General features: G+C 37.3%; 1 protein-coding gene across 1 annotated transcript; it reads right to left on the bottom strand.

The window, feature by feature from the left end:
• Positions 1-21,661: 21,661 nt before the first annotated feature.
• LOC147568269 (low temperature-induced protein lt101.2-like) lies at positions 21,662-22,242 on the bottom strand. Its single transcript, XM_086654719.1, has 2 exons — positions 21,996-22,242; positions 21,662-21,877 (listed from the first exon to the last, which is right to left on the bottom strand). The coding sequence occupies exons 1-2, from the start codon at positions 22,074-22,076 to the stop codon at positions 21,794-21,796; spliced, it is 165 nt and encodes a 54-aa protein (XP_086510845.1). The 5' UTR covers positions 22,077-22,242; the 3' UTR covers positions 21,662-21,793.
• Positions 22,243-22,572: the final 330 nt, after the last annotated feature.

The raw sequence follows: 22,572 nt of genomic DNA, 5'->3' as shown, positions 1-22,572 counted from the left end.
TCAAGTGCATAATCTGAGTTACGGGGTATGGCTCAAGGGGTGTGTGAATTACTATGGATACGAAATATATTGAAGGATCTTGGATTTAAGCTTGTGAAAGCAATGGATCTGCACTGTGACAATAAAGCGGCAATTATGATTGCACATAATCCAATTCAACATGACCGTATGAAATATGTTGAAGTGGATCGGTTCTTTATCAGAGAAAATATTGACAAAGGGTGCATATGTCTTCCATTCGTAAAATCAGAAGATCAACTTGCAGATATTCTTACAAAAGGAGTTTGCGGACGAATATTTAACTAAGCGATTGACAAGTTGGGCATGATTGACATCTATGCTCCATCTTGAGGGGGAGTGTTGAATATAGGATATATTATCTCAATATATCATATATACATAATATAGAATATATTCTCTCAATATGGGATATATATTGAATATATTGATATATATGATATATGGGATATTGTTGAATATAGGATATATTCTCTCAATATAGTATATATACATAATATAGAATATATTCTCTTAATATGGGATATATATTGAATATATGATATATATGATATATGGGATATACTAAATACGTTATATAATATATTCTATATATGTAACTTTTGTAATTATATAAGGGGAAGAACATCTCCTATTGTATACATAAGAATTATTAAAAGAAAAGAGTTTATCTCAATCTATTATTAATTTGTATTAGTTTCTACTCAAGGCTTCTTAGAATTAATCTAGCTAGTTAGTACTAATAAAAATGTGGACGTTGAGGAAGGGAGAAATGGTGGAAACACGAATGGTGCACGGCTAGGGCTTTCTGCATTGAATTCCCTTTATTCTTCAATATGGCTAACCGTAAGGATGCGGCACGGTTCAAATGTTATGAACATGTAGATGGCACACTGGGATAAAATGTTTTGAGCGGCGGAGCCGCCCCTCTCTTGAAACTAACTTTTTTGTTTGTTTGTTCAGCCCTTGTATCCGACAAAACCCTATGTATACAGACAAACAAATTTCTTACGTGAATAAAGCACTGGGGTTTAAATAAATTCAGTTTGATGTAACCAAATTAAAAAATCTAAAACTAAATACTTATCTTTCTCGCAAACAGAATCGTGTACAGACTGATGTCACCCTTAGAAAAATTCATATCTTTTTCTTCTTCCGCCTCTTGTTCCACCACCACCACCACACTGGCTGACCACTACCACCTCCCACCTCCCACCGCTACCATTTCTCTTTCTCTCAGTCTCTCTCTTATTTGAATTTCTTACGTACGCGACAAATTTATGTTGTCCAGCAATTCTTTTACATCATTTTACAAACTTCTCTGGACTTTCAAACACACATCCCCAGTCTAAAAAGCTTCTAAACATTTTATAAATACGAGGACCCATTTTTTTTATCTGACTCCATAGTTTTCATCGCTTGGCGGTTTATTTGAAGATGAACTATTTTCTCTTGCAAACAACACGACTATTTTCTCTTGCAGACAACACGTCTACATTAAGAGATAACACATTATCGTTTACAAACAGAACATTTACACTCCCTTGAAGAAATTCATGAGAGTTGTTGATGAACTTATTGACTTCCTCATCTAAATATTCTTCAGCAACGGTACCCCCAAAGTCTCAAGAATCCATAAAAGAAGATCGATCGCCTGAAATACTTAAGAAGTGACCATCTTTCATGATTTGAGATAATTAAAAAATAAGCAGTAGTCATTACTGTTAAAGGTCAGTAGTCATTCATTGTTAAAGGTCAGAGGTAACAAGCCAACATGGTCAAGAATCAATCAGTGAATAACTCGTCCATGGACTGTACCACATATTTTGTGTAACTCACTGATATGTTCTCTTATCCACCAAATCCTTCATGTCAATAGGTCTATGTACCTATTGAACGTGTACACCCGATAAATTACGTTCACCAGATTTTTGACTTCCAACCATAACATCACTTTCATTAAAACAAAACTTAGAATGGAGATTATGGGATAATGTTATACTTTTTTGTGTGGGTGATTCTTTTGTACTTATCTTTTTGTTTGAATCATAATAATAATTTGAATTTTTTTTGTTTTTGTAAACTTTCTTGAACTCTTGATTTTATTTCCAATTAACTTATTCTCATCATTTACATTCTTTATTTATAGAGATAGAAAAGTAAAGAGAAACTAACAAAATAACAGAAAAGATGAGATGAAGAAAAGTTGTTTATAAATAGGGTGCTTCTAAAGGCACCAAGCCAAAAGGTTGTTAGCATCCATCTCTATTAGCACCAGGCTCAACTGCTCATTTCTCTGTTAGCATCATTCAACTATGTAGGCACCAGTCAAAGCCAACTTAACCCTAACACCTCCATACGTTTATCACAAAATCAAACAAAATCTATCGGACGGACTGAACCAGTCCGAGCCTTGAGAGGACCAAACGGATCAGTTAATCCGGAACTTAAGAGGACCAAACGGATCAGTTGATCCGGGACTTAAGAGGACCAAACGGATCAGCTGATCCGGGACCTAGGAGGACCAAACGGATCAGCTGATCCGGGACTTAGGAGGACCAAACGGATCAGCTGATCCGGGACCTAAGAGGGCCAAACGGATCAGCTGATCCGGGGCTTGAAAAACATCCCAATCCTCACTCTTTCTCGTGAACTCGACCATGACCAGCTCCTCTGCTACTTCTCACAAGGTTTTCTTCATCTTTCTCTCTCTAAAAACCCTTATTCTCATCTCTCTCTCTCTATCTCTCTCTACCTTTCTGAATCTTGCTATCTTTCTTCTACATTTACAAAGGGGATATAGAAGGGATGAAGATGAACATGAGAAGGAAGGGGAGAGAAAATGAGTTCATTTTGTGGATGAAATTTGGTGAAGAAGGAAGAAGAGAGTGGACCCATTCTTTTCAATTTTGTGTATTTACTAACAGGAATAGAAAGTAAATAAGTAAAAATGATTTTTTTTTTACTTACACTATCTAGATGAGCACACATGATTTTTGTTTTGGAAAAAAAATGAATTGGTATTCTTTTTATTTTGGAAGAAGAAGATGGAAGAAGCAAATGAAGGTGAATGTCACCCACATTAAAAACCGGTGCTTATAGAGAACTCGGGTCAATGGCTATTGACCCGAGTCAATAAAATTTCTGGATGCTAACAGCCTTTTGGTCCGGTGCCTTTAGAAGCACCCTTACTGTTCGAGAGTGCCTCTAATAAGTTAGAGTTGAGTTGGGCTGAGGGTAGAAAATGGACTTGACTTATCTTTAAATGTTTACTACATAAAAGAGCCCCTCAATCCCTAATCTGTCTGTCAATCCCTAATCTGTCTGTCATTGTTCTTATTTTTGGCTTCTAAAACGCGGGCCCTTAATAGTTCCTTGTAATGCTTTATAAAAACTAGGGTATATCCCGTGCCCTATGGCACGGACACTTGAGAGGGAGATTTTAATTAGTTATTATTTTATTGAGAGAAAGATTTTTATTAGTTATTATTTTTTTGTATTACTTTTTTGTTTATTTTCTCTTAAATTAGTTATTATTTTATTGAGAGAGGGAGATTTTAATTTCTTCTTTTAACCCTTGAAATTTATTTTGTTTGAAAATATATATTCGATGAACATAAACAAAAAAAATGACTTATTTAAGTATTGAGATATAATACGTTCTAAAATGAAGCGAGTTTTTCAGTATGATAAAGAAGGGCCGCGGCTTTGGGGAATAAAGAAAATTCTCCGGGGAATAAATTCTCGAGGGAATCCAGATTTTTTTGAAAATTCTCCGAGGAATAAATTTTTATGGGGAATACAAAATAAATTTTTTTGAAAGTTCTCCTCCATCTCATCACCTCTCTCTGCCACTTCATCTTCTCGACACCTCATCATCTTCTCCGGCGAAAGTCGCCGGCCGGCCAAACATAAATATTTTCTCTCTCCTCTCTCTCTCTCTTGAATTTTTTTTTTTCTCTCTAGAACAGATCTAGAGAGAGAGAGAAGGTCAATGGAACAGACCATCGAAGCTATAGTTCAATTAATATAGCTTCTTTTTTTTCTTTTCTACTTCAGAGATGTAAAAACATAGAACAGCTCAAGGAAATCCATTCCCAAGCTATAGTTCTAGGGTTACACCATCTTCAACACTTATCTTGTAAAATCCTCAACACCTGCACCAAATTCAACAAACCCATTGAAGCCCTAAATATTTTCAATCAAATTCAAAACCCAGATATAATCACTTGGACAAGTCTAATATCTCTCTACTTATACATTGAACAACCCTTTCAAGCACTTTCTGTTTTCTCAAAATTGATCTCCTTGGGTCTAAAACCAGATAGCTTTTCAGTTGTTGGAGCTCTTACAGCTGCTGGAAGGAATGAAAGTTCGGGTCATGGAAAAGTAGTTCATGGAATGATTTATAGACATGAATTGGATTCTGAATCGATCGTCGGAAATGCTTTAATTAATATGTATTCTAGAAATGGAGAAACTAAAATTGCCCAATTGATTTTTAGGAAGATGGAATTTAAAGATGTTGTTACTTGGACTGGTTTGATTCATGGTTTTATAAAATGTAAAGATTTAGATTCTGCTCGGTTGTTGTCTCTTCGTGAGAATTATGCGTTGGTTCTCACGAACAGACCATTGAAGGTCTGTTCGTGAAAACATACCTTCTCTTTCTTTAGATCTGTTCTAGAGAGAGAGAAAAGAGAAAAAAAAAATTTAGAGAGAGAGGAGAGAGAATTTTTTTTTTTAATGTTTCCGGCCGGCGACTTTCGCCGGAGAAGATGATGAGGTGTCGAGAAGATGAAGTGGCAGAGAGAGGTGATGAGATGGAGGAGCCTTTTTTATAGCATCTTCTAAAATTAGAAGCCCCCTAGCAATAAAAAGAAACATAAAAAGTCAGTCTTATTTGACTAGTTTTAAGAAAAGTCTTTATTCCCCGGAGAATTTTCTTTATTCCCCGGAGAATTTTCTTTATTCCCTAAAGAAGATATCATTCACTGTTTCACTTTCTTTAGTAGATATAACATTGTATGAATTAAAATTATCATATAAAAAAATTACATTAAACTAAACAAAAAAATCATTACAGAAATTCCTAGAACATAAGAAAGAACTAAAAATTCAAAATTTAGAAAAATCTAATTAATTGCATACAAATAATAAAATATTACATGCGAAATAAACATTAAAAAGGAAATGTTTATGTGTTTACCTCAATCATATGTAGTAGCACCATAATCTAAAGACATTTTATATAAATCTAGAAAATAACAAATGTAAAGGATAGTAAGCTAGAAGAATAAATATTTTATTCCTAACCAGAAGAATAAATTTAAATCCTTCTAAGAGAAATTTGGCGTCGTACAGTGTGTACAAACTCAAAAGTAAAACTTTCTATTACTATTAGACACTTAAAACGAAAGAAAAGTACAAAGTCAACCATTTGAAAATATTGTCACGAAATTCTCGAATTCTTACTGTCTCCCTAATATTTGCAGCTTTCAACTTTCATATTCTCTGAAGATTCTTGTAAGATAGCAACGTTAACAAAAAAATCACTCATATATTAACGTGAAAATTGAAGATGATAGATGAAAGTTAAATCAATTACAATGGTAGATCTTGTTCTTGCCTAAAGTAATTTATTAGCACAAGATTTAGCTCATTGTTAATACAAAATATATTTTCACTCGAATTCATGATGTGATTTATCTGTTTATAATCTACATAATAAAATTTGTCCTGACCTATAATCTATGTATTGGAAGAGATTATGATGTGAAATCATTCCTCATGCCATCTTATGAGTTATGATGCTTGTGGAAAAAGGGGAAGGGTGAAATCTTCAAATGGTAAGTAGCTAGAATTGAGGATCCCGTAGAAGACCTAAAATCTACTCTTTAGAGTTGGAGTAGGGGTATAAATGGGGAAGATCTAAATGGTATCTAGATTTTACTATTAATAAAGAAATCTATTTAATGAGAAAGAGAGAGGAAATAAAGATCGAGGGGCTAACATAAAAATTAAAAGGGATTTTATTATAAATTATGATTAAATAAGGATGTTTGTCCCAGTCATCGTTTTCCCTTCTGTTTTATATAATAGATTATGAAGAAAATCACACTTATGCAGACTCGAACCTGGGTCAGTTGGGATGCAAACAAGTATGTGGACCAATTTGCTAAACTCTGTTTTCTGCTAATTGATGTAAAGAAATAAGATAATAATAACAATTCATTTAGAGGCCCTTCAAAATTGGAGGCCCAAAGCCACCGCTTTGGTGGCTTTGGGCCAGGGCCGCCCCTGGCTTCAACAACCAGAAGGTGATATTATAAGGAGATAATGGTGTGATTTTAGTGTTCCTTCCGTTCTAGAAATAGTGGAGGATTTGGATTTGTTTAGTCACTTTGGCTCCATTACTCAAGTGGTAGTTATGAGTGAAACTTGACTTAGGTCAACGTAAATTGGCGAAGTTATGAGAATGTGATGAGGCAAAAGCAGTGAATGTATATAAAATTTGGTAAAATATGTTGGAAAATTTTATGTACACTTACCATTTTCGCTTGCAGAACACAATCACTTTTGACTTGAACAAAGAAAAACTTCAGATGTGAAGAATGTTTGAAACCAAAGGCATGCCCACTCGAGTAGGGCAGCTTAGTATATATAGAGATAAACATAGGGTTTTTGTGTTACAAGAATACCCTTGATCAAGGGACAAAAACAAAACATAACCACCACACTTATAACTAACACTTAACACTAACATAAGTATAACTAACTATAACATAAATATAGCTAACACTTAACATCCCCCCTCAAGCCGAGCGTCGTTTGACAAGAGAGAGCTTGAATCTCAGATCATTAAACCTTGAAGTTGAGAGACCCTTTGTAAATATGTCAGCTACTTGCTCACTTCCAGGTAAGAACTTGACCACTAACTTCTTGGCTGCGACTTGTTCTCTAACAAAGTGAAAATCAATGGAAGCATGTCGAGTTTTTGAATGCAAGATGGGATTGACTGCAAGGTAAGTAGCACTTATGTTATCACAGTGAACAATTGAAGGTGTTTGAACATGAAACCCAAGCTCTTGAAGCAAATTCTTTAACCAAATTACATCTGCACTTGTGTGAGCAACAGCTCTATACTCTGCCTCAGCTGATGATCTTGCCACTGTTGGTTGTGTTTTGGAAGACCATAGAATCAAATTAGGACCAAGATACACACAAGAACCAGAAGTGGATCTTCTATCATCAGGAGAGCCTGCCCAATCTGCATAAGAGAAACCCAAGATAGGCATTGACAAAGACTTTCGAATGCAAATCCCTTCATTTATAGAACCTTTTAGATATCTTAATATTCTCTTGGCTGCGGTTAAATGAATTGAAGAAGGAGAAGACATGAATTTTGACACTTGATTTACAGCATAGCAGATGTCTGGTCTAGTAAGAGTGAGGTATTGTAGTGCACCAACAAGGCTTCTGAATGGATATGAATCTGATAAAGGTTCTCCATCTAGCTTTGAAAGCTTCTTACCAGTAAGAACAGGTGTGGAGACTGGTTTGGAGTTTGACATACCAAATTTGTTCAAAAGGTCATTGATGTATTTGGTTTGAGTGAGAGTGATTGATGTTGAGTCTCTAGATGCCTCCATCCCTAAAAAGTATTTAAGATCACCCATATCTGACATATCGAATTTGGACTTCAACTTCTGAATTAATTGATTAAGTTCCAGAGATGAGGACCCTGTCACTATAATGTCATCCACATAAAGCAACAAGATGGTTAATCCCAAGGATGAATTATAATAAAACATTGAAGGATCTGAAATTGATTGAAGAAATCCCAATTGAAGTAAGAAGGAGCTGAATTTAAAATGCCAGGCTCGAGGAGCCTGCTTCAGGCCATATAGAGCTTTACTCAATTTGCAAACATGATTAGGAAATCTAGGATCAATAAAACCTTTAGGTTGATTCATAAATATAGCTTCAGATAAATCACCATTTAGGAAGGCATTCTTCACATCTAGTTGTCTTATAGACCAGGAACCAGAAATTGCCAGGGATAAGATAGCTCTAATGGTGGCTGGACGCACTACAGGGCTAAAAGTTTCATCATAATCTATCCCATGTTGTTGTGAGTATCCTCTAGCCACTAGCCGAGCCTTGTACCTCTCAATTTGACCATTTGCTCTCTGTTTTACTCTGAAAATCCACTTACAGTCAACAATATTCATAATAGGATCTTTAGGAACAAGAGTCCATGTGTTATTTTTATGAAGTGCAGACATTTCGTCCTCCATTGCTTTTATCCAATGTTTATGCTTTGAAGCTTGATGAAATGTAGTGGGTTCATCAAGCTCCAAAGTATTGGAATCCCTAGAGCTAGAGTGAGAAACAGAGCTTAGTAAGACCTTTGGTTTTCGAGTGCCATCCTTAGTTCTAGTAATCATAGGGTGAGTAGATGTTGTTGAAGGAGGTTTGGATGGAGGAGATGTTGATGGGGGTTGAAGAACAACCGGAGAAGATGATGTCTGGTTATTTTGAATTGAGGTAGTTGGAGAAGACGACAGTTGAGTTAGGGCATTGGTGGTGGGTTCAGAAAAGGCTGACTGGTCTAATGGAGAGGGGTTGGTGGCCACATGGACGTCAGAGACAGGGGACTGGCTGTCGGGTTGAGGAGTAGGTGAAGAATGAGTGGGTGAAGGTGAGTTAGAATTACCTTCTACCGGAGCCATTGGATTAGAATGTGGGTGACAATCACCTATATGATTTGAGCGTAAGATTTGATGAGAAGATGGACGGCTGATGTGTGGTCTCGGTGGTCCAGATGGACCAGTTAGCCCGGAGTCTCTGAGAGGTACTGACCACGTCAGAGAGAGTGGAGGGAAATTAGGATTTTTAAAAAGAGGAAAGTTGGAATTAGGGTTTTGAAAAGGGGAAGAAGAAGATGACCGAAAGGGAAACTGAAATTCATCAAAAATTACATTTCTTGAGATATAAATTCGAGAGGAATTGATATCCAGACAACGGTAACCTTTATGATTGATGCTATAACCAAGAAAAATACATGGTTTAGATTTGAAATCAAGTTTAGAAGATCGATAAGCTGTTAGTAGAGGAAAACAGAGACAGCCAAATGATCGGAGGAAATTATAATTGGGTTTCTTGTGAAACAATTTTTCAAATGGTGAGATACCTTTATGAATCGAAGAGGGAAGCTGATTAATTGTAAAAATGGCAGTCTGAAAAGCGTCTGGCCAAAATTTAATGGGTGCAGAAGACTGATGAAGAAGACAGAGTGTTGTTTCCACTAAGTGGCGAATTTTTCGCTCAGCCACTCCATTCTGTTGGGGAGTGTGGGGACAAGTTCTGCGATGAATAATTCCATTTTGAGTAAGAAAATCAAAGAATTCATTGCTAATGTACTCTCCACCTCCATCAGTTTGGAAAATTTGAACAGGCTTTGAGAATTGGGTTTCTACCATTTGTTTGAAAATTTTGAAGTGATAGAATACCTCTGATTTGTTCTTAAGAAAATAAATCCAGGTATATCTTGTATAATCATCAACAAATAGCAATACATAACGATATCCTAGATTAGATAAAGAAGGGGATGGTCCCCAAAGATCAGAATGGATAAGCTCATTTGGAAATTTTGATTGATGATTAACAGAAAGATAAGGAAATTGATGATGTTTACCCAAAACACAACTATCACATTTAAACTTGGTCATTACAGAATTAGATAATGGTAATAACTTTTGATTAACTAAGAATTTAAAACTTGAACTGTTGACATGTGCAAGACGACGATGCCAAACTTCAGAGGAGGTGCGAGAACCAGGTGGAACAGCCTGAGCAAAAAGGTTGAGAGAAGGAGTGCTGATGGATGGAGGAGAGACTTGGAATAGACCATCAGACATCTTGCCTTCGAGGAGTATCTTCCCTGTGGGAAGGTCCTGAACCAGAAAACCATGGCGATGAAAAATAGCAATACAGTTAAGATCAACAAGAAGTTTAGAGAGAGAGATAAGATTCTTCTTGAAGGAAGGAACAATTAAAGTATTTTGAAGTATAATGTTAGAAAAGGGGATAAGATAGTTACCAACACCAGTGACAGATGCTGTGTTGCCATTACCAACCATCACACTTTCAGGAAGAGCAGTTTCTGATCGAGAAATTTGAGAGGCTGCATCAGAAGCTATGTGAGAAGTGGCTCCCGAGTCCACATACCAATGTGGATCAGCAGTAATGGAATCAATTCCTAAAGCAGCAAAGGACTGATTCAGCTCATTTGTTCGATTGAGAGAATAACATTGACGAGCAGTATGGCCATACTTGCCACAGTATTGACATATAATCGATTGTCTAGAGGGAGGTGGACCTAGAACAGATTGCCTTGAATAACCCCCTCTATTGGAGTTTCTTCCACGACCACCACCTCTGTAAGAAGAGCGACCACGATAGCTCCTATTGAAATTTTGATTGGGGTTGTAGGAGCGAGAAAAAGGGGGTGATGAAGAAGAAGGTGGTAAAGGTGTTTGAGTGAGAAGAGCTGTGGGGTTAGTTAATGAAGTTGAGATAAATTGAAGTCTGAACTCATGGGTGAGGAGGAGGGAGTGAAGTTCAGAAGATGAGGGAGGATTGGCTCTAGTAGTGACAGAGGTCACAAAACTTTCATATTCAGGTCCAAGACCAGCAAGAACAATAAGAACTAGCTCATCATCTGCAACAGGGTGACCAATAGCAGCTAGTGAATCAGATAAAGTTTTGAGTTTAAGGAGATAATCAGAAACAGAGAGAGAGCCTTTCTTTGATGTTTGGAGTTGAAGCTTGAGATTCATAAGCCTAGCAGAGTTAAGAGAAGAGAAAGTTTGTTCAAGTGATTCCCAAACAGCTTTTGAAGAGTTAAGACCAAGAACTTGAGCTAAAATAGGCTCTGTAAGAGTAGCATTGAGCCAGGAGAGTAGCATTTGGTCGACTCTATACCAATACACATAGTCAGGATTTGGTATAGAGGAAGAATCAGATGATGAAGAGGGGAGAGTAGGAGATGGTGGAGGAAGAGAACCATCCACAAATTTGAAGAGGTCTTGAGAATGAAGAATGGGTAGAAGCTGGCTTTTCCAAAGAAGGTAGTTAGAATGATCAAGACGAATAGAAATGAGATTGGCTATGTTAGTCAAGGTAGGAAGGGTAGAGATAGTAGGGGAGGGAACAGGGGAAGAGGGAGAAATAGAGATTGGGTTGGATGGACTTTCGATAATGGGTGGGTTTGATTGCTCGATTGGAGCTGCCATTGAAATGAGAAGAAGATGAAGATAGAAGAAAAAGGAAGAAAAAGGAAGAAAAAGGAAGAAAAAGGAAGAAGAAGGAGGCACTGAAAACTTTGAGATCTTTTAGGCTCTTGATACCATGAAGAATGTTTGAAACCAAAGGCATGCCCACTCGAGTAGGGCAGCTTAGTATATATAGAGATAAACATAGGGTTTTTGTGTTACAAGAATACCCTTGATCAAGGGACAAAAACAAAACATAACCACCACACTTATAACTAACACTTAACACTAACATAAGTATAACTAACTATAACATAAATATAGCTAACACTTAACACAAGATGTGTATGCAAGAATATCTTAGTGGGCAAAACAAAGAGCAACAACAATCATATACCTTAGGATTTATTAATTTGCTTTATTAATTTAATTAGGGGTTTGTAAATATTTTCAAAATTGCAAAGTATCCAAGTTTGTTATATGAAGATACTAACAGGAATTTTTGATTTCCTTTTTTTTTTGTTGAACGAAACTTTTGATTTCTTGAGTTTCTTATCTTGTTTAAAATTTGCTTCAACTTATTGGAGAAACAGAAGTATTGATGGGTATTAAGTAATGGGATTTCTGAGTATTATGTAAATTTGACGTATTATCAAATCAAACCAAAGTTCTATTTGGTCGTAGTCAAAATAGATTTTTTGTTTTTATATAATTTAACCACTGTCAAATTTTTCCCAATGCTTATTTTACTCCAAATATTTCAGTTTCCTCCAATATCTTAATTTATTACTCTCTTGTCTTTGCCTCTCATTTCTCACTAGGAACTCCTGTTGATACTCTTTACTCTTGAAACTAAAAACATGCAAATATGAGTAAAGTTTCATTTGATCATTAAGTGAAGGGAAAAATGACATAATTGATTATAGACACAAAATAGATGGGTTTAAGACAGGGCCGGTCCTGACAATTTGGTGGCCCGAAGCGAGTGGTTAGAATGTGGCCCTTAAACATTTTTGGTGACATTTATACAACATCTAAGACTATCAATTTGTAAAAAGAAAAATGGAGTTTCATGGTGATGATCTAGTGTTAATTTTGAATGAGGACACTTTAATTATCAGTTTGCATGTCACTTCATAGTAAATTTAGTAAGACACCGAAAGTTGTGGAACTGATTCTTTTCAAATTTTTCACTAAAAAAATAGTTACGGACATTCATTTCTTTTGCAAAAGTAAGAGTTAAGGCGTATTCTTTATATTTGTTCATGTTGTTTACCAAATGACTACTTTTGTTCTGACCCTCAAATTTGTGACCCACTATCATTCGCATTCTGTTAAAAGAAAAAAAATATGATAGTAACGATGGTGAAAGAAAGGAGAGAAGAAGAAAGAATTTTTTTAAAATTTTTAGTGAAGGTAGCCAACCCTCTACGACCACAATAAAAGAAGAAAAAGATATAAGTTGGAAGAAAGAGGGAGATGAAGTTAAGGTGTCTGAAAGACCTGGAAAATAAAAAAAGTTTTAAGGAGAAATTTACAAGTCAAGCAAAGAGGAGTAGAAACAAAACAAAAATGAAAAATTTTTGGAACGTAAATATCATTCCGTCAAGTTTCCTAATGTATGTACCAAGTAGGTATGTATACTTGGCACATATAAACAGTACTGTATACACGAACAATATAAATAAATGCTACAATAGAAAAGTAGTACTGTATACACGAACAATAGTTCTCAGACAACCTTTTGTTAGATTTAGGCACTATAAACCTATAAATAAATACTATACATCCAACTTACGTTTTCTGAAATTTATAATAGAAAAAACAAATGTTTATTGAGAAATTAGATAGATAATTTGAGAAACTAGAGAGGGTTGGGCGGTGGTAGGTTGAAACTTGGAAAGTGTTGTGTGGTAGATAAACTTGGGAACAAGGCAGTGAGAGGGAAATAGAATTTGGGGCAGCCAAAAGTAGGATTTAAGTCTCTAGATGAGTCAACAACAGGTGGGTGGACTGTATGCGGGGCCTTCAAAATGTCTCGTCTTAAAATGTGGCCCCTATTATTTTAAAAATAGGGCCTTATCTCTTGTTTTAAAATGTGTAGGGGCCTTTAAAATCTATCTACAAAATCACTAGATCTGTGGGACGCCTTTAAAATCTGCTACTAATGTGGCCCCTCTAATGTGGTGGCCTAAAGCGAGGCTTTGCCTGCTTTGGGCCCAGGGCCGGCCCTGGTTTAAGAGATAAGAAGAGATAGTAACTTTATAAAGAAATGATCACCATTATATTTTTTTATTATCACAGGAAAAGTTTGAGACAACTATAGTATAATTGAGAAAGAATATGAATGCTCTTTTTTCTCGTTGTAGATAAAAAAAAATTGATTTTGTATTTCAATCAATTTATCCAAAGAAATTGTATGAAATTATATCACACTCTAAATAAACCTATAAATCATTTCTAATAAATGACTTGATATTTGATTTTATCCAATTAGGCAACGAGTTCTTGGTGTAGAAAAAATCTAGTGTCAAATCATTGTTGGGTTCTCTTTTTAGTGGGGAATTCTAGTTGAGTTTGGTTCATCCGGATCCAAGTTGGTTTTCTATGGGGTGGTGGAATTGCAGTTAAGGGAGAGTATATAAATACTACCTTAATCTAATTTGGAAGTGTGTGAGAAGCAACAAACACAATTTGAAACACACAGGTAAAGGGAGGAGAGAGAAATAAGACTGCCGAGTGGAGGTTTGCAGCAGGGGTTAAGAGCATCTCCAATGCAACACTCAAACTCTAAATCTTAGAGTGCCACATAGAATATTTTAGAGTTTTTCTTTAAAATCCATCTTCAATGCAAAACTCCGCATGAATCTCTAAAGTGATGTGTCAAAGATTTATTTTAGAGATCCCTAAGAGGGCACTCTAAATTTAGAGGTTTCCTCTTGAGGATCTCTAAGTGTCACATAATCAAATCAATTAGTTTTCAACTAAAATATGGCTTTTAGAGTTTCTCTTGAGTGTTTCATTGGAGAAGGTTTTAAAATAGAGTGTCTCTAAATGACAAAAAAGGAAATAGGCCATTTAGAGATTCATTTTTCACACTTGACACATAAGATTTTTAGAGTTTTTCTTGAGTCTTGCATTGGAGATGCTCTAAGTACCTTCAACGCGTACAATCCGTGGAAGCCCTTTGCAACTTTGTAATTTTTCAAATCAACCAAAAAGTTCTAGTTCGGTGTGTTGGGAAAAAACGGGCACTTAGGCGCAGCGGAAACAAGAGTTTTTCCCTTTGTGTTAGTTACGAGGATAATATAGAAGAATATGTGGGAGCAATAAACAAAGAACTGAAAGTAAATAAGACAACGATTTTTAACGTGGAAAACCTCCTCAACGTGAGAAGTAAAAACCACGGGACTCGTAGTCCAACCAAATCAACTATGATAGCAAAGTAGTTACAGACTACGTCCAACCGAGACTCAGACCCTTCCCAAAAGAATCAATCTCAAACACGAGGAAACACGGAGAAACCCTCACAAGAAAGAACAAAACAGTCCAGAAATCTGCAGCCCAAAACGACCCAAAATTCACTAGGATTTCGGCGACCAATCAACGATCCCTCAGTACAAATACTAGATGAATATGTCAAGAACAGTTCTGCCAAATTTTAGCTCAATCGGAGAAGAACTCACCGTCGGATTTTCCGAACAACGAAGACTGCGCGTGCTGAAAAAGTTCTGCCCCGCTCTTCTCGGCAACCTCCTTCTCTCCCTTCTTCTCTTGTGCGTTTCTAATTATGTTGCATACTTCTAATTAAGATTAAGGAAGTATTTATAGACTTACCCTTAACCCTAATTCCACCGTCATAAGTAACCGACCCAAAGAAACTCGACTCGGGCCCGGGTTTGGTTTCCTAATCCAAACCCAACTAGGTTTCCCCACTAGGAGGAAAACCCAACAAACTCCCCCTCCGACTAGGTGGGAGAAACAGCCAGCCCTGTTGTCCCCTTGACAGCCCTGGAAACAGCCAGCTCCGCTTTTCCTCGATTGTCCTGAATAACCAGCCCCGCTATCCCTCGACAGACCTCCAGCTTCCCCTTCGGCAGAGCCTTCGTCATCATATCAGCTCCGTTATCGTCTGTATGAACTTTAACCAGCTCTAACTCCTTAGAAGCAACCACATCTCGTATCCAGTGATACCTCACATCGATGTGCTTCGAACGCGAATGAAACGTCGAATTCTTGCCGAGATGTATTGCACTTTGACTGTCACAAAGCAATACATACTTATCTTGATTGAATCCGATCTCCTCAAGATAATTCTTCATCCACAACAACTCCTTACAAGCTTCAGTTGCGGTTATAAACTCAGCTTCAGTGGTAGAAAGTGCAACGCACTTTTGCAGCCTTGACTGCCATGCTACAGCTCTCCCTGCAAATGTTACCAAGTAACCCGAAGTAGACTTCCTGGAATCAACATCCCCAGCCATATCAGCGTCAGTGTAACTGACCAGTAGTGGCCCATCACCTCCGAAAGTAAGCTTCAAACCAGAAGTCCCTCGAAGATATCTCAAAATCCACTTCACTGCAGCCCAGTGTTCCTTCCCCGGATTAGAAAGAAACCTACTAACAGTACCAACCGCATGAGCTATGTCAGGTCTGGTACACACCATAGCATACATCAAACTACCAACTGCAGAAGCATATGGAACCATCTCCATAGCTTCCAGCTCTGAATCTGTACTCGGACTATGTTGACTGCTCAATCTAAAGTGTCCAGCAAGAGGAGTGCTGACAGCTTTAGATTTGTCCATGCAAAACCTTTGAAGTATCTTCTCAATGTACTTTTCTTGAGATAAGTGAATCAACCTGTTCTCTCTATCTCTAACAATTCTTATACCAAGAATCTGCTTCGCTGGACCCAAATCTTTCATGGCGAAAAACTTGCTGAGCTGCTTCTTCAACTCCAGAATTCTCCTCGAATTTCTCCCCACAATCAACATATCGTCTACGTACAACAGTAAGATGATAAAATCACCTTCACCAAACCTCTGAACAAACACACAATGATCTGAAGTAGTCTTGTTATAACCATGCTCCCCCATAACTGACTCAAACTTCTTATACCACTGTCTCGGTGCCTGTTTCAATCCATAAAGGCTTTTCTTCAAGCGGCAAACATAGTCCTCTTTGCCCTTCTTCACAAAGCCTTCCGGTTGCATCATGTAAATCTCTTCCTCCAAATCCCCATGGAGAAAAGCAGTCTTTACATCCATTTGCTCCACCTCTAGATCAAGGCTCGCTGCCAATCCAATTGCAACCCGAATGGATGACATCTTCACAACAGGAGAGAATATTTCATCGAAATCTATTCCCTTCCTTTGGCTGAATCCTTTCACAACCAACCTAGCCTTGTATCGAGGGAGCAACATGGTATCCTCATGCTTAACTCTATATACCCACCTGTTAAGCAATGCCCTCTTACCTTGAGGCAACTTCACCAGCTCAAACGTATGGTTCTCCTCTAGAGAATCCATCTCGTCTCTCATGGCCTTCCACCATTCATGTTTATGTTCATCTTCCAAAGCTTCGCTAAAGCTTTCAGGTTCTCCTCCATCAGTAAGTAACACATACTCACTAGGATCATACCTTGTCGAACGTCTCAGACCTCTCTCAGATCTCCTAACAGTAGGGAGGTTCTCGGTAGTTGGTGTTCCATCATGATCGTCACCATGATCACCAGTACCATCTTCTTGTGCGGGAGCATCAGCACCGGGTGTATCAACTTGAACCTCAACCTCGACATGACCATCGACAGATGTAGAAGGAGCAACCTCCAAATCAATCAAACCTTCATAACCTTGAGCTGGATTTCCGGACTTGTCAATGTCCTTAATCGTTTGATCTTCCATGAACACAACATCTCTGCTCCTGATGAGCTTCTTCTCCACTGGGTCATAGAACCTATACCCAAAATCATCCTGACCATAACCGACGAACACACACTGTCGCGATTTCATCTCCAGCTTCGACCTTTCATCTTTGGGAATGTGGACAAACGCCTTACACCCAAAGACCTTCAGATGACCATAAGAAATATCCTTACCGGTCCATACCCTTTCTGGACTATCACCCTCCAACGGAGCACTGGGTGACAGGTTCAACACATGAACAACCGAGCTCAAAGCTTCTCCCCAGAAAGTTTGTGCCAAGCCTGACTGTGAAATCAAACACCTAACTCTCTCGACAATCGTCCTGTTCATCCTCTCAGCCAACCCATTCAACTGTGGAGTCTTGGGTGGCGTCTTCTGATGCTGAATACCGTGTTCTCTACAGTAAGCATCAAATGGTCCAGAATACTCTCCACCATTATCACTGCGAATGCACTTCAGTTTCTTACCTGTCTGTCTCTCAACCGATGCCACAAACTGCTTGAAATAACCCAAAACCTGATCTTTGGACTTCATAAGATAAACCCACAACTTTCTAGAGTGATCATCAATGAACGTAACAAAATATGATGCACCACCAAGAGATTTTGTCTTCATTGGACCACATACATCTGAATGCACCAGATCAAGTATCCCGGGTTTTCTAGAAGATCCAGAAGACTTGAACGAGACCCTGTGTTGTTTCCCTGCAAAACAATGTTCACACTTTTGTAATTGCAAACCAGAAATACCTGTAATGGCATCCCTCTTGGATAACACAGACAATCCCTTCTCACTGATGTGACCGAGTCTCTTATGCCATAACTCCATGGCATCATCATTCTCCATTGCATTAATTGCATCCATGGAGACCTTAGCTTTCATCCAGTAGAACGATGAAAACTTATCACCTCGAGCCACCACCATTGAACCCCGTGAAAGTTTCCACTTACCCCCTCCGAATAAGCTATAGAAACCCTCATCATCAAGTCTCCCTGTAGAAATCAAATTCAACCGAATGTCTGGGACATGCTTAACTCCTTTAAGCAACAACCTAGTACCAATACTAGTCTCCAAGCAAATATCACCAATGCCAACAACCTGAGCCAAACCATCATTACCCATCTTCACAGAACCATAACTACCCGAAGTATAGGAATAAAACAAATCCCGCTGTGATGTAGCATGAGTAGTTGCTCCACTATCAATAACCCAACTGGATTCATGGCATGCAACATTAATAGCATCACTCTCACAGAGTATAAGAAACTCATCTTCAGTAATAGTTATTCTCTCTCCACTATCTTCTTGCTTCTTTCCTTGCTTACTCTCTTTCTGTAACAACCAGCAATCCTTCTTTAAGTGCCCTCTCTTATGACAGTAATGACACTCCACATTAGCAAACTTGTTAGATTTGCTTATGCTTCTGTTCTTCTTCGATTCTCTATGTGAACTTCTCCCCCGCGATTCAGTAACCAGCACATCTGAACTCGAAGAACTAGGATTTGACTGCCTCCTAGATTCTTCATTCAAGATACTGTTCTTCACTAAATCCATTGAGATAACTCCTTCGGAAGTAGAGTTACAAAGAGACATCCTGAACACCTCCCAAGAATCTGGTAACGTACCAAGAAGCCATAAACCATGAATCTCCTCATCAAAGTTTATTCCCATATCAGATAGTTTGTTGAGTAACCCCTGGAACACATTCAAGTGATCAGTCATGGGAGTTCCCTCTCGATATCTTAACTCGAGCAATTTTTTCATCATGTACATCTTATTATTTCCTGTCTTCCGAGCAAACAACTGCTCCAGCTTTAACCACAACGAACGAGCATTAGTCTCATTCTCAATATGATGTAACACATTATCATCTACCCATTGCCTTATCAAACCGCACACTTGACGATTTAGCAATGTCCACTGATCATCAGTCTTCTCATCGGGTTTCTTCTCATAAAACACCGGAGCGTGAAATTCCTTCACAAAGAGCAAGTCTTCCATCTTACCCTTCCATAGATGATAATTAGCACCATTCAAACTTATCATTCTACCCATATTTTCCATCACTAACACAAACAAACCAATAACCGAAGTTATCACAATCCAAAGAACTCTCTAACCTGGAGCTCTGATACCACTTGTTGGGAAAAAACGGGCACTTAGGCGCAGCGGAAACAAGAGTTTTTCCCTTTGTGTTAGTTACGAGGATAATATAGAAGAATATGTGGGAGCAATAAACAAAGAACTGAAAGTAAATAAGACAACGATTTTTAACGTGGAAAACCTCCTCAACGTGAGAAGTAAAAACCACGGGACTCGTAGTCCAACCAAATCAACTATGATAGCAAAGTAGTTACAGACTACGTCCAACCGAGACTCAGACCCTTCCCAAAAGAATCAATCTCAAACACGAGGAAACACGGAGAAACCCTCACAAGAAAGAACAAAACAGTCCAGAAATCTGCAGCCCAAAACGACCCAAAATTCACTAGGATTCCGGCGACCAATCAACGATCCCTCCGTACAAATACTAGATGAATATGTCAAGAACAGTTCTGCCAAATTTCAGCTCAATCGGAGAAGAACTCACCGTCGGATTTTCCGAACAACGAAGACTGCGCGTGCTGAAAAAGTTCTGCCCCGCTCTTCTCGGCAACCTCCTTCTCTCCCTTCTTCTCTTGTGCGTTTCTAATTATGTTGCATACTTCTAATTAAGATTAAGGAAGTATTTGTAGACTTACCCTTAACCCTAATTCCACCGTCATAAGTAACCGACCCAAAGAAACTCGACTCGGGCCCGGGTTTGGTTTCCTAATCCAAACCCAACTAGGTTTCCCCACTAGGAGGAAAACCCAACACGGTGCTTTGTGTTACGTGATATTTCCTTCTTTTTGGGTTAATCTTCTTCCTCTTCTTCTTTTTTTTCTTCTTCTTCGATTCTTTTCTTCAGATCTAGTTCATCATTACCACTAAGTTTTAGATCTAGATTTTAAGTGCAAACTGATTTGAATCAATGACTATCAAGAAACTTACAAACCCCTAGATCTGAAACCCTAACTTATCTAATGATGATGAATATGAAAATTTTCAGATTTGAAGAAGAAACTTCAATTTTTTTGTTATTGTGTTGCAAAGAATATGAAAATTTTCAGATTTGAAGAAGAAACTTCTATTTTTTTGTTATTTTGTTGCAAATCGAGTTTGCAAAATACTGTCTTCTGTAGAGGTTGCAAATCCAATTTGCAGTTTACATTTTGTAAACCCTTTGCAACTTACATTTTTTTAACCCCTATTAACGAAAAAAATGACATTTTTGAGTTTTTTTTAAAACAAAATATTAAAAGTGGATCTAATAAAAATCCTTTCTAAATATATTTTTCAATATAAAATCATTAAAATATTAGTTACACAAAATTACAAATAAGTACTTTAATCTTTGTGTAATTTTTTGTAATTTTTTACCTGAATTACAAAATGTTTAATGAATCCTTTCCATGAATTCTCAGTCACTAGTGATCGTTTGGTTCGGACCCAGAGTATGCGCAATAGAAGTAACCGTATTAATGGAGATTAGATTGAATGGAAGTCCGAGAAATTGGAGCCAACATTCACAGTAGTCCATCATAGTCCATCATCGACTCTTTTGTTTATTTGTTGGAGATACAACTTTCAATACTTAAAAGATCATCACGGATTATCCATGGGGTTCATTGTTTTTCCGGTCACCGGATTTCTTTCTTTGATTCTAAATAAAGATTATGTTTCTTTGTTGGTCTTTAGGGCCTGTTTTGTTGGTCTTTAGGATCTGTTTTGTTGGTCTTTAGGATCTTTTTTGTTATTTTTGTATTTATCTCAGTCTGAGTGTGTGATCTTGGCAACCATTGGGAGTTTCTTCAACAACTCACAGCAGAAGGTGGAAGAAGCAACGGTTTTAAAACTACCCACAGATGGTTAGTGGTGACTGCAACAGAAGTAGCCCACAAGTTAGTCCAGGCAGCTCTAGATGCACCCCAAGTGGACATAATTCGACTTGTTTGTCCGATTTGGTTGTGTCATGTAATTCTCATTAGCCTTTTGGCCTATTAATGAAGTGTGATTCCAAAAAAAAAAAAAAAAAAAAAAAAAAAAAAACAATTATAAAATATTTTATATTTTTCTACTCATTTTCAATATAATAATTATAAAATATTTTGAATTTTTTTACTCATTTTCAAACCCTTTTCAATGTGGGATGTTGAAACCTTGTTCAGTGAAACCACCCATCGTCTTCTTTTCTAGAAACCTTGTTCAACCCACGGACACATCCTCTTCTTCTCTATCTCTAACGCTCTCTATCAGTTTATCTTGATCAATTTTTCAATCCTCTTTGGTAGAAAGGCAATGGTGTCAGAAGAAAAAAATGGAGAAATTGTGTTGCAATATTGCATGCTCGTGATGTAATTAAACAACTATTTTAAATGTTTTATAAAAAAAAAACCCAAATCATTCCAACTTACAACAAAAATAATAGTAGTCACCTAAATACAACCCATTCCCTCAAACAAACCCCAAAAAAAGTAAAAGTAAAACTCAACCAACCAGCACATAAAGTGCATAGATAATCCCAGGTATATATCCCAAAAATGTCAACAACAAACAGATCCAGAATTCCACCTGCATTTATATACCAAAAAAAAAAACATCCTTATTAATTATTTAAACATTTTTTTTTTTTTTATATAAAATCAAAAAAATAACATAACTATAAGAATTGAGTTTAAGAAATATTTACTCCACAGCCATAACGGAGGAATACACCAACTGGTGGTAACAAAATTGCTAACAACACTTCTACAAATGTTTCTGATCCCATTTTGTCTTCCAAACTAGAGAGAATAAAAAAGAAGGGGTAAGATCCTAGAGAGAGAGAGATTGATTTCTTTAATACATGAAAAGAGAAGATATAAGTTTTCTCCTTCTGGACAGGATTTGATGAGAGAAGAAAAAGCCCAAAACAAAGCGAGTAGTTGCAAATCTTGTGGGCTGATTAAGCATATGTAGTTACCACGTATTATACGGTTAGAGACGTGTCTACTTAACAATGCAGTCGACATTTACACGTGCATGCCCTAGGGGATCACACGTAAAGATAACAAAGTAAGGCAATCAATCTCTCTAATCTCAACAAAAAATAAAAGGAAGGCAATTTTCTCTACAAAAACAAGAAAAATTGGTGTTTCAACTAAAAAAAAAATTGGTAGAGTAAGAAATTAAGAAACTGTCCGGGGGACGAGTGTTGGCCGAATCTCGACGGATTGACGTGTCGGACCATGATTGAGAGAGAAAATCCGACACGTCAGCCTGTCGAG

This window comes from Eschscholzia californica, unplaced genomic scaffold (assembly GCF_041429995.1).
Source record: "Eschscholzia californica isolate CP2 unplaced genomic scaffold, dmEscCali1.0.p SCAF_1, whole genome shotgun sequence".
NCBI classification, from domain to species: Eukaryota; Viridiplantae; Streptophyta; class Magnoliopsida; order Ranunculales; family Papaveraceae; genus Eschscholzia; species Eschscholzia californica.
This window is presented reverse-complemented; position numbering and strand designations above follow the sequence as displayed.

Bases quoted from the DNA above. Each gene is read 5' to 3' on its own strand.
- LOC147568269 (XM_086654719.1), bottom strand. From the start codon at position 22,076: ATGGGATCAGAAACATTTGTAGAAGTGTTGTTAGCAATTTTGTTACCA. The intron at 21,878-21,995 runs GTAAATATTTCT...ATATAAATGCAG, and splicing joins TCCTCCGTTATGGCTGTGGA to GTGGAATTCTGGATCTGTTT.